Source organism: Jaculus jaculus, chromosome 13 (genome assembly GCF_020740685.1).
Source record: "Jaculus jaculus isolate mJacJac1 chromosome 13, mJacJac1.mat.Y.cur, whole genome shotgun sequence".
Classification (NCBI taxonomy): domain Eukaryota; kingdom Metazoa; phylum Chordata; class Mammalia; order Rodentia; family Dipodidae; genus Jaculus; species Jaculus jaculus.
Genome location: NC_059114.1, coordinates 27,939,679 through 27,953,067, shown reverse-complemented (window position 1 = coordinate 27,953,067; position 13,389 = coordinate 27,939,679). Strand labels below are relative to the sequence as shown.

At 40.0% G+C, this 13,389-nt stretch overlaps 1 protein-coding gene and 1 pseudogene across 2 annotated transcripts in view; one reads left to right on the top strand and one right to left on the bottom strand.

Moving 5' to 3' along the window:
- Kntc1 (kinetochore associated 1) overlaps positions 1-13,389 on the bottom strand; it is a 143,601-nt gene that overhangs the window by 62,251 nt on the left and 67,961 nt on the right. For both annotated transcript variants that reach the window (XM_045132346.1, XM_045132344.1), the window contains 3 exons: positions 13,060-13,232; positions 12,106-12,203; positions 10,490-10,628 (listed from right to left, as the gene is read on the bottom strand). In XM_045132346.1, the coding sequence (XP_044988281.1) occupies positions 10,490-10,628; positions 12,106-12,203; positions 13,060-13,232 (410 nt within the window). The remainder of the gene's footprint in view (positions 1-10,489; positions 10,629-12,105; positions 12,204-13,059; positions 13,233-13,389) is intronic.
- LOC101602548 lies at positions 3,160-4,275 on the top strand (annotated as a pseudogene).

Below are 13,389 nucleotides of genomic sequence, written 5' to 3'. Positions count from 1 at the left end.
TAACAGATATATACAGGACATTTCATCCAAATGCGGCAGAATACACATTCTTTTCAGCAGCACATGGAACATTCTCTAAAATAGACCATATATTAGGACACAAAGCAAATCTTAACAAATACAGGAAAATTGAAATCATTCCTTGCATTCTATCTGACCACAATAGAATCAAACTACAAATCAATAGCAAGAAAGGCTATAGAGCATACACAAAATCATGGGAAATAAACAGCACATTACTAAGTAATGAATAGGTCAATGAAGAAATCAAGAGGGAAATCAAAAATTTATAGAGTCAAATGCTAAAGAGAACACAATATATCAAAATCTCTGGGACACAATGAATGCAGTCCTGAGATAAATTTATAGCCTTAAGCGCCTATATTAAGAAATTAGAAAGATCCCAAGTAAATGACCTAATGCTTCACCTTAAAGCCTTGGAAAAAGAAGAACAAGGCAAACCAAAAATCAGTAGAGGGGAAGAAATAATAAAGATTAGGGCAGAAATTAATGAAATAGAAACTAAAAAAAAATCCAAAGAATCAACAAAACAAAGAGTTGGTTCTTTGAAAGGATAAACAAGATTGATAAACCTTTAGCAAATCTGACCAAAAAAAAGAGAGAGGAGACACAAATTAATAAAATTAGAGATGAAAAAAGGTAACATCACAACAGATTCCAGAGAGATTCAAAAAATCATAGGGATATACTATAAAAGCATATGCTCCACAAAGTGTGAAAATCTGAAAGAAATGGATGATTTCCTTGACTTATATGACCTACCTAAATTAAATCAAAATGAGATTAATCACTTAAATAGACCTATTTATGGAAATCCAAACAGTTATCAAAAATCTCCCGACTCGAGCTGGAGAGATGGCTTAGCGGTTAAGCACTTGCCTGTGAAGCCTAAGGACCCCGGTTCGAGGCTCGGTTCCCCAGGTCCCACGTTAGCCAGATGCACAAGGGGGCGCACGCGTCTGGACTTCGTTTGCAGTGGCTGGAAGCCCTGGCGCGCCCATTCTCTCTCTCTCCCTCTATCTGTCTTTCTCTCTGTGTCTGTCGCTCTCAAATAAATAAATAAAAAATGAACAAAAAAAAAATTTAAAAAAAAAAATCTCCCAACTAAAAAAAGCCCAGGCCCAGATGGAATCACTGCTGAATTTTACCAGGCCTTCAGGGAAGAGCTAACACCATTGATTCTTAATCTTTCCCATAAAATAGAAAAAGAAGGAATTCTACCAAACTCCTTCTATGAAGCCAGCATCACCCTGATACCAAAACCAAGCAGAGATAGAACAAAGAAAGAAAATTACAGACCAATCTCCTTCATGAACATAGATGTAAAAATTCTCAACAAAATATTGGCAAACAGAATACAAGAATATATCAGAAAGATAATTCACCCTAAGTAGGCTTTATCCCAGAGATGCAGGGATGGTTCGATATACGTAAATCAATAAATGGATTGAAGGACAAAAATCACATGATCATCTCATTAGACGCAGAGAAAGCATTTGACAAAATCCCTTCATGATAAATTCCTACAGAGACTGGGAATAGAAGGAACATATCTCAATATAATAAAGGCTATTTATTTATTTATTTTGGTTTTTCAAGGTAGGGTCTCACTCTAGCTCAGGCTGACCTGGAATTCACTCTGCATTTTCAATGTGGCCTTGAACTCAGTGATCCTCCTACCTCTACCTCCCAAGTGCTGGGATTAAAGGTGTGCGCCACCACACCCAGCTTAATAAAGGCTATTTATGACAAGCCTACAGCCAACATATTACTAAATGGGGAAAGACTAGAAGCTCTTCCATTAAAATCAGGAACAAGACAAGGGTGTCCACTGTCCCCACTTTTATTTAATATAGTACTGGAAGTCTTAGCCATAACAATAAAGCAAGAGACGCACATAAAAGGGATACAAATTGGAAAGAAAGAGATCAAGTTATCATTATTTGTAGATGACATAATTCTATATATAAAGGACCCTAAAGACTCTACCAGCAAACTGTTAGAGTTGATAAAAACCTACAGCCATGTAGCAAGATACAAAATAAATACACAGAAAAATCAGTAGCCTTCATATATGCTAACAACAAACACATAGAGGATGAAATCAGAGAATCACTCCCATTCACAATTGCATCAAAGAAAATAAAGTACCTTGGAATAAGCCTAACCAAGGAAGTAAAAGACCTCTACAATGAAAACTTTAAAACACTCAAGTGAGAAATTGCAGAAGACACTAGGAAATGGAAAAACATCCCTTGTTCCTGGATTGGAAGAATCAATATTGTGAAAACGGCAATCTTATCAAAAGCAATCTAAACATTTAATGGAATCCCCATCAAAATTCCAAAGGCATTCTTCATGGAAATAGAAAAAACAATCAAAAAATTCATTTGGAATCACAAAAAAAAACTCAAATATCTAAAAATAATACTGAGCAATAAAAATAAGGCTGGTGGTATCACCAGACCTAATTTTTAACCTATACTACAGAGCCATAGTAACAAAAACAGTGTGGTACTGGCACAAAAACAGACATGTAGATCAGTGGAACAGAATAGAGGACCCAGATGTAAGTCCAGGTAGCTATAGCTACCTGATATTCGATAAAAATGCCAAAAATACTCATTGGAGAAAAAAACCTCTTCAGCAAATGGTGTTGGGAAAACTGGACATGTATCTGGAGAAGGATGAAAATAGATTCTTCTCTCTCTCCATGCACAAGAATTAAGTCCAAATGGATTAAAGACCTTAACATCAGACCGGAAACTCTAAAACTGCTAGAGGAAAAAGTAGGGGAAACCCTTCAACATATTGGTCTTGGCAAAGACTTGCTGAATACAACCCCAGTTGCTTGGGCAATAAAACCACATATTATCCACTGGGACCTCATGAAATTACAAAGATTTTATACTGCAAAGGACACTGTGAAGAAAGCAAAGAGGCAACCTACAGAATGGGAAAAAATCTTTGCCAGCTATGTATCTGATAGAGGATTAATATCTAGGATATACAAAGAACCCATAAAGTTAAATAATAAGAAATCAAATAAGCCAACTAAAAACTGGGCTATGGGGGAGGCCGCAGTGTGGCCTTGGCATCAGGCTGCAGCCTCATCCGCTGCCCACTGCTTTCCCGACCATGGATCCCCGCAAGGTGAACAAGCTCCAAGCCTTAATGAACATGTGCAAGCAGGACCCAAGCATCCTGCACAGCAAGGAAATGTGCTTCCTGCGGGAATGGGTGGAGAGCATGGGAGGTAAAGTGCCACCTGCAACTCATAAAGCTAAATCATAAGAAAATATTAAGGAAGAAAAAACAGACAGCAAGACAGAGGAAAACATAAAGACAGAGGAGCCATCCAGCGAGGAGAGTGATCTAGAAATCGATAATGGAGGTGTAATTAAACCAGACACCAATGCCCCTCAAGAAATGGGAGATGAAAATGCAGAGATAACTGAGGAGATGATGGATCAAGCAAATGAAAAGAAAGGAGCTGCTATTGAAGCCCTAAATGATGGTGAGCTTCAGAAAGCCATTGACTTGTTCACAGATGCCATCAAGCTAAACCCTCGCTTGGCCATTCTGTATGCCAAGAGAGCCAGTGTTTTCTTTAAGTTACAGAAGCCAAATGCTGCCATTCGAGACTGTGACAGAGCCACTGAAATCAATCCTGATTCTGCTCAGCCTTACAAGTGGTGAGGGAAAGCACACAGACTTCTGGGCCATTGGGAAGAAGCAGCTCATGATCTTGCCCTGCCTGTAAGCTGGACTATGATGAGGATGCCAGTGCAATGCTGAAAGAAGTTCAACCGAGGGCTCAGAAAATTGCTGAACATCAGCGAAAGTATGAGTGAAAACATGAAGAGAGAGAGATAAAAGAAAGAATAGAAAGGTTTAAGAAGGCTCGAGATGAGCATGAGAGAGCCCAAAGGGAGGAAGAAGCCATACGACAATCTGGAGCTCAGTATGGCTCATTTCCAGGTGGCTTTCCTGGTGGAATGCCTGGAAATTTTCCTGGAGGAATGCCTGGAATGAGGGGGCATGCCTGGAATGGCAGGGATGCCTGGACTTAATGAAATTCTCAGTGATCCAGAGGTTCTTGCTGCAATGCAGGATCCAGAAGTTATGATGGCCTTCCAGGATGTGGCCCAGAACCCAGCAAATATGTCAAAATATCAGAGCAACCCAAAGGTTATGAATCTCATCATATTTGTCAGCCAAATTTGGAGGTCAAGCCTAAAGCTCATTTGCAAAAGCCCTCGGTGGAGGAAAAGCAACCTAGATCACTTAATGGATGTCGCAGTAACACAAACCAGTGTACCTCTGACCTTGTCAGGAGAGCTGGGGTGCTTTGAAGATATTCCCTACCCACTGTACCAAATGCAGCTGAAACATTTTACAATGATTTCCCATTAGGGTATTCATGCAGATATTTTCCTAGGAGGAATTACAAACTTTAAGCACCTTTTAAACCTTAAAATATTTAAAACAAATTTAAAGGGTGTTAATTCCTACATTTCTCTTTACTAATAATCCTTTTGAGTTTTTACTTTGAATTACTGAGCAAGGAAGATGAGTATGGGCGATTTATTGCTCTAATGTGAATAAAATAAAGGGTTTTTTAGTGGGAAGCCAAACTCAATTAAGTAGATTGAGCTTGAGTTGGACATATGGTTGCTGAAACATTGTGATTTGTCTTTTTGAATGTTTGTGAAAAATGATTTATTTCAATAAAACTATTGGGACCACCAGTATTTTGATATGATCTGGGTAGGGACTGGAAATAAATGACAGGGCAGCAGCAATCTTACTATCTTACTTGACAGAAGCCCTTGTGTGGGTAACATTTAAATCCTACACTGTGTTGATGGGGTAATGTTTTTGTCCTGTTGCTGTGCAGTGGATTACTTAGCTCGGTTATTGTCCAGTATATCAAATAAATGTTTCATATCATTTCCATGCAGGAAAAATGAGGGAATTCTATTCTTTTTATATTTGATCCTATTTTTTCCCTTTGATCTTCAGCTAAAGATTTTTTTTTTCATCAGTATCATCACTGTTACCATTATTTGCAACATAATTGTGGAAGCATACTTAATGCTAGGTTTAATTTAATATATAATGCATATGATGACTGTAAGGTAATGCCCATAACAGCTATGGTTTCTTACTTGACCATGAGATTTCTTATTTAATATTCAACATTTGCTGGTTGCTGTGGTGCATGCCTGTAGGGTATTGCTGAAGAGGCGGAGGCAGGAGGATCAGGAGTTTGAGGCCAGCCTGGGCTACACATTAAAATATATATATATATTCAACTTTCACTCATGAGAGATCTTGCTATATCAAGACATTGTACATGAGAGGTTCCCTTTGGTAGTAGGTATATTTGAGAAATACCTATTGCAATTAGAGTTTATCTTGTACTTTGTAATTTGAAGAGTTGATATATTTGGTATGCATGTAAGGAATTAACAGCTTGATCCAACATGGACTATAAGGTAGATGACAGCCCTGGTTATTCATTTTGGATTAACTGGTACAATGAAAGTCTTATCTTGTTCAGCTCTTAACATGCTGCAACTATACCTCCACCTCTGCTTTTTCTATCCATCTGTATTGATAAAGAAAATGATCTAAATTCTAAACACATTTCTGAAGTCATCTTTATTCATATTCTAACTTGCATACATCAAGTAAATGTATCTGTTACATAAATAAGAAAAAGCTGTGTGCTAATGGGGCATGTTTTACGAACCTTTAAAACTCACCATATATACTTGGATTTGAACTGGCCGATGTTATTTTTTGTGTGTGTGTGTGTGTAAAATTTTTTGGTGTATGCTCTTAAGACTACTCTGACCAGATGAACCATATGTGACCTAGTTATATTCTAATATTGCAAAGATTATCATAAGTAGGTAAATTGGCTCTTCTGAAAATGTCCTGTGCTTTTAGACTTCTAAGTTACACAAATAGAAAGTATAGTCTTCACTTTCATAAAAAGTCATATCATTTTTAAGTCAAAAAGAATTTGCGCTAAAGATATAAGAAAGTAAAGGAGTTTTCTGCTTAAAAATAATATAGTTACTGAATATTTCTAAGTATGCCAAAAATAAAATATGGTTTCAAACTGGAAAAAAAAAATGGGCTATAGAGCTAAGTAGAAAGTTCTCAAAAGAAGAAATACGGATGGCGTATAAAATATGGATGGCGTATCCTAAAAAAATGTTCTACATCCCTAGTCATCAGGGAAATGCACATTAAAACTACATTGAGATTCCATCTCACTCCTGTCAGATTGGCTACAATCATGAAAACAAATGATCATAAATGCTGGTGGGGATGTGGAAAAAGAGGAACCCTTCTACCCTGTTGGTAGGAATGCCATCTAGTCCAGCCATTGTGGAAATCAGTGTGGAGGTTCCTAAGACAGCTAAAGACTGATCTACCATATGACCCAGCTATAGCACTCCTAGGCATATATCCTAAGGACTCGTCTCATTTCCTTAGAAGTACATGTTCAACCATGTTTATTGCTGCTCAATTCATAATAGCTGGGAAATGGAACCAGCCTAGATGTCCCTCAACTGATGAGTAGATAATGGAGACATGGCCCATTTATACAATGGAGTTTTACCAGCAGTAAAGAAAAATGAAGTTATAAAAAATGGATGGATCTGGAAAGGATTATACTAAGTGAGGTAACCTAGGCCCAGAGAGCCAACCCTGCATGTTCTCTCATATGTGGATCCTAGCTACAGATGATTGGGCTTCTGTGTGAGAATGAAAAAACTCAGTAGCAGAGGCCAGTAAGCTAAAAAAGAGATACAAAGGGAAGAGAAGGGAAGGGAGGAGGGTACTTAATAGGTTGGTATTGTATATATGTAAGTAGAAGAATAGATTAACGGGAGTGAAAAGGCACAAAGTGAGGTCAGGGGAGGAGATTGAGTAGAGGAAAGGTGGAGGGAGGGCTAATGAAAATCTAAGAGTATGCAAATAAATCATGTGGAATCCTCCAGTTTTGGACAATGGAACCCTCAGGAGCCGTAAATCATTGCTAGAAAATTTTCAGTGCCATGAATGGGATACCTTCCAGTGAGTTGTTGGTCAGGGAGGTCCCTCATGCCCCCAAAACATTATAGGCCATTGCCGAGGCCCTTGGTTTCCCACCAGCAATTGATGGTAAGATCCTATTGCTGAAGACTCCACATACTTGGGCTGCAAGGCCACTGAGAAATCCTGCTGGAACTGAGCTGATAACCTCCTCCATGTAGACCAGCTGACAGAAAGCTGGAAGAAGCCATTCTACATGCACTTCAATGGGAGAAAGAGGTACCACCAGTGAAGACACTCAACAGTGGACAGTGCAAGCCTTATAATTGGCTAGCCAGGCCAAATGACCTAACAGGTGCAATAGTGGTACTTCTATTATAGTGGAAGTCCACTGCCTTCCAATTGGACTGGAGGCCCGCTCCATGGGAGGGAATACATCCCTGATACTGAAAATTTAAAACAGGGATAGTCATGAGCCCTAGGGGTGTAACAATGCTGATGTCTGGATAAGTGTATATACTATGAGCCGGGCGTGGTGGCTCACGCCTTTAATCCCAGCACTCGGGAGGCAGAGGTAGGAGGATCACCATGAGTTCAAGGCCACCCTGAGTCTACAGAGTTAATTCCAGGTCAGCCTGGATCAGAGTGAGACCCTACCTTGAAAAACAAACAAAAAAAAACAGCATATATACTATGTTTATCAAACTGCCCAGTAAGCACTTCTCTTAATATTCATACCCTATATTAACGCTACTCTCACTTTGGGTACAGAATCTTCTCTTTTTAGTTGGCAGTGACCTTGGGATGACTCAGAAGGTATCATGGTGCTGGAAAGAAGTGACTAGAGTACCGAGTAACATCTCTATCACACCTTCCAAGGCTCAGAGTCTAATGTGGAAGAGGTGGCAGAAAGAATGTGAGAGCCAAAGGAAGGGTAGGACTCCTTATAACGTGCTCCCTCCAGACATAAAATGGCCTCGATATCCATGACCTGATAGTGCCTGACACTACCTGCACAAGACCATCATAAGAGGAGGGCAAGATCATGATATCAAAATGGAAGACAGACTGATTGAAATGGGGAGGGGATATGAGGGAGAATGGAATTTCAAAGGTGGAAAGGGGAAGAGGGAGGGTATTTCCAGGAGATATTTTTTATAATCATGGAATATGTCTTAAAAAATTGAGAAAAAAAAAAAGAGGGGCTTGACAGATGGCTTAGTGGTTAAGGCACTTGTCTGCAAAGTCAAAGGACCCAGGTTCAATTCCCCAGTACCCACATAAAGCCAGATACACAAGGTGACACATGTATCTGGAGTTTGTTTGCAGTGGCTAGAGGCCCTGGCATGCCTATTCCCTACCTGCCTCTCTCTCTCAAATAAATAAATAGCTTCTTTTCCTTCCTTCCTTCCCTTCATCCTTCCTTCCTTATTTCCTTTCTTTCTTTCTTTGTTTTTTTTTCTGAGGTAGTGTCTCTCTCTAGCCCAGGCTGACCTAGGATTCATTATGTAGTCTCAGGGTGGTCTAGAACTCATGGCAATACTCCTTCCTCTGGAGTGCTAGGATTAAAGACATGCCTGGCTTTTTCAAATAAATATTTTTTTTTTTAAGATGGGACTCAGGAGACAGTTCAGTTGGTAAAATGCTTGTCTTGGAGACATGAGAACCTTAGTTTGATCCCCAGAACCTATGGGGGTAGGTGCAGAAACAAGAGCTGGAAAGATGGCTCAAAGATTAAAGATGATTATTTACAAACACACACACCAAAAAATTTTTCAAACCTCAGGGAAATGGGAAAAAAACCTACCCAAAATCAAGCATAGTAGTGTAGTATGCTTATAACCCAGTGCTAGAGGCAGAGGTCAGCAGGACCCTGAGGCTCACTGACCTGACAGTCTAGCCTCCTTGGTAAGTTTAAGGCCACTGAGAGATCCTGTCTCAAAAAACTTCAAGTTGTTCTCTGCACTCCAAACATAGCGCACACATGTGCATGCATGTGCACACACACACACACACACACACACACATAGTGAACTGCAGGTCAGCCTGGGCTAGAGTGAGACCCAACCTCAAAAAACAAAAACAAAAACAAAACAAAAAAACCAAACCTTAAAGCCAGGCATGATGACACATACCTCTAATCTCAGCACCCAGGAGGCAGGAAGACTGCAATTCAAGGTAAGCCTGGGATACATAGTGAGGCTCTATCTCAAACCCCCAAACAAAAAAACAACAAAGTAAATAAAAAACTTTTAAGCTACACACATATAAAAAAATGTACAGGTGGAGCCCGACATGGTGATGCACACCTTTAATCCCAGCACTCAGGCAGAGGTAGGAAGATTGCCATGAGCTCGAGGCCATCCTGATACTACATAGTGAATTCCAGATCAGCGTGACCTAGAGTGAAACCCTACCTCAAAAAACAAACAAACAAAAGCACAGATGGGCTACAGAGATTGCTTAGTGGTTAGTGTTTGCCTACAAAGCCTAATGACCCAGGTTTGATTCTCCAGTACCCATGTAGAGCCAGAAGTACAAAGTGGCGGATGTATCTGGAATTCATTTACAGCACCTGAAGGTCCTGGTGCACCCATTCTCTCTGTCTGACCCTTTTCTATCTCTTTGCTTGCAAATAAATAAAAATATTTTTTTAAAAAAAACAAGATTGTGTGTGGAGGATCATATCTAAATAGTATAATAAAATATGTAGCCAGAGGCCAGGTGTGGTGGCGTACACATTTACTCCCAGCACTCAGGAGGTCGAGGTAGGAGAAGTGCTGTGAGGTCAAGGCCTCCCTGAGCCTACATACATGAATTCCAGGTCAGCTTGAGCTACAGTGAGACCCTACTTCCAAAAAAAAAAATTGTGGGGCTGGTGAGATGGTTTAGCGGTTGAGGTGCTTGCCTGTAAAGCCTAACAAACTGAGTTTGATTCCCCAGTAGATTGCACGTGGATTTGGAGTTTGTTTGCATTGGTTAGAAGCACTGGTATCCTCGCTCATTCTCTGTTTCTCTCTCTATGCCTGGTGCGGCACACACCTTTATACCCAGCATTTAGGAGGCTAAGGTAGGAGGATTGCTGTGATTTCAAGCCAACCTAAGAGTACATAGTGAATTCCAGGTCAGCCTGGGCTAGTATGAGATCCAGCTTCCTTTTAGAATTTTTGGAATGATTTTTTAATCAGAAAAGGGGCTGGACAGATGGCTCAGAAGTTATATGTGCTTGCTTGCAAAGCTTGTTGGCCTAGGTTCGATTCCTTAGTACCCATGTTAAACACAAAATAGCACACGTATGTGGAGTTCATTTGCAGTAGCAATATGCCCATACTTCATATCTTTCTTTCTCTCAAATAATAAACAAAAATTGTTAAAAAAGGAAAAAGAAAGTAATAACACAAGTGAGATTTACCTGTGAGGGGCACCAGTGATGAAATTAACTCATAAATGATTGGCAACACCACCTGTGACTCAAGAACAATTCCATCTTCATTGAAGAAGTCACTGTAAGACCACTCTTCATAGGGATCCTTGTGAGCTCCAAAAGAGGTCTGAATACCAAATCATGCATAAAAGGAAGAAGTAAGCATACTATAAAACAGACACTAGAGCTGAAGAGGCAGCTTAGCAGTCAAGGCGTTTGCCTGTGAAGCCTAAGGACCCATGTTTGACTCCCCAGATCCCATGTAAGCCAGAAGCACAAGGTCACACATGCACATAAGATGGCATATAAGTCTAGAGTTCAATTACAGTGGCTGGAGGCCTTGGAGTGCCAATTCTTTCTCTCATTAAAAAACAAACAAAAACAAAACACTATACTCTATCTTTACCAAGCAGAACGGTTTTGAGAGCCAAAAGCTGTATCCTTGGATTCCATAACTACAGATCCAACCAAATACTGATCAAAATTATTCAGAAAAATAAATAATTGTGTCTGTGCCAAAAACATTCACACCACTTTAGTCACTATTCCCTAGTAACACAGTATAAGAACTATTTACAGAGCACGTCTATTAGGTATCATGAGTCATCTGGAGACGATTACAGTAGCTGACAGGATGCAAATCCACAGATTCTGGTATCTGTGAAGGGCCTGAAACCAATTTCTCCTATGGATTCCAAATCTCTACTTTGTGTGTGTGTGTTGTGATGTCTGCAAGTACAAGTCAGTGAGAGTGTGTGTATATGTAGGGGGTGCTCATATACATGTGTATATTTGTGTTGAAGGCCAAAGGACAACCGTGGGTATCATTCCTGAGAAACAGCATGCAACACTGTGGAGGCAGGTGTCTTACTGCCTGGAGCATGTTTGCTTAAGCTAGGCCTGCTCACCAGTGAGCCTCAGGGATACAGTTTTCTCCACTTCCCCAGCTCGGGGATCTAGGTGCACACCACCATGCCCAACTTTTTTTTTTTAATGTGGGTTCTGGGAATTGAACTCAGGTTCTCATGTTTGCAAAGCAAATATTTTAGTGACTAAGCTATCTCTAAAGCCACTCTTATTTTTTTTTTTCTGGACAGTGACTTATTAAAATGTCACTTTAAATTCAACTTTTTTATTTTTCAAGGTAGGGTCTCACTCCACTCTGTAGTCTCAGGTGGCCTTGAACTCATGGCGATCCTCCTACAACTGCCTCCCGAGTGCTGGAATTAAGGTGTGCGCCAACGTGCCTGGCAAACTTTTTCTTTTTTTTTAAGGTAGGGTCTCACTCAAGCTCAGGATGGCCTGGAACTCAAGCCAGTCGTCCTGAGTGCTAGGATTAAAAGCATAGGCCACCATGCCAAGCTAAATCCAACTCTGAACAAAAGAACAGCATCCATAGAGACCTTGTCTGAGGTCCTATATTTCAAAAGGCACTACAAATTAAAGCCAACAAATGTGCCTGGAAAAATAAAAGTCATTTGCCCATTAGATTTTTTTTAGAGCACAATAAGAAAAAACAAAAGGTAAAATCAGAATTTTTATAAACTGTGCAAGTGATTGAGGTGGAAAAAGTTTTGAGAAAAAAGAACCTCAAGGTGATTTACTTTCATTAGGAGTCCATAGTCATCCATCTGGCACTGTCTGGAAAGCTCCACTGCAGTTAGAGTGCATTTACAGAGCTCTAAAGCATCCAATAAGAAATCTGGAAGAGAGGGGAGAGATCATCAAATTCCTTTTCTAGGTCTTGAATTAAAGCAGCCTTCTTATAATTCTCCCTTAAAATAATAAGGAAGGTCACTAAGTAGATAGAAAGGATGCCACATAGCTTTGACTAACTTAAATAAAGTCCACATATTTTTGTTTTGTTTTTCTAGGTAGGGTTTCACTCTAGCTCAGGCTGATCTAGAATTCACTCTGTAGTGTCAGGGAGGCCTTGAACTCACAGCGATCCTCCTACCTCTGTCTCCCAAGTGCTGGGATTAAAGGTGTGTGCCACCACACCCACCTTTAGTCCACATATTTTCTTAAACTTGGTTTGAAAAACAGACTATAAGAGGCCAGGAACCTTACACTCCCATGAAAGTAAAACTTTGTAAAAATCAGAAATGTTTTTAGATTTTATTTACTTACAATCTTGCCATATAACCCAGGGCAGCCTCCTGGCCTCTAGACTACCAGGACTGTAGGCGTGTGTCACCACTCCGGCTTTTAGTGTTTTAAAATTATAATCCTGAGCTGGGCGTGGTGGCACACGCCTTTAATCCCAGCACTTGGGGGGGCAGAGGTAGGTGGATCACCATGAGTTCAAGGCCACCCTGAGACTACATAGTGAGTTCCTGGTCAACCTGGGCTAGAGTGAGACCCTACCTTGAAAAACCAAAATAATAATAACAATAATAATAAAGAAAAATAAAATCCCAAGAGAGAATTAAGTGTACTTGTCCCTTTGTAAGAAGAAGATGCTACCTTCATTCTAGTTACTAGAATGTCCATTGTCAAAGGAAATCATTGGGGACATACAGTGATCCAGAGAAGAGAAAGTGTCTAAGACTTGTCACCTGGACTGCAGATGGTGGCAGCTTTGCATGCGAGATCATGTATCTCAGAAGGAAGATTTAGTCCCACAGGTGCTGTGACTGGGATGTCATTAGCCAACATCTGACACAGCTTCTGACACACAAGAAACAGGAACTGCCCCACACTGGCATTGCAGTGGTAGTTAAACAAGTCTCTGCAGAGGAAAGGAAGTGTGGGTAATTAGGATTTGCAAATCAAAAGCAAGTGCATTTGCTTTTCTTAGATTAGTGTAAACATTATCAACACAAAAGTTGTCATTTAAAATATTCCATGACATAAAGTTATTTGAGATATCCTTAAATATCCAAGTA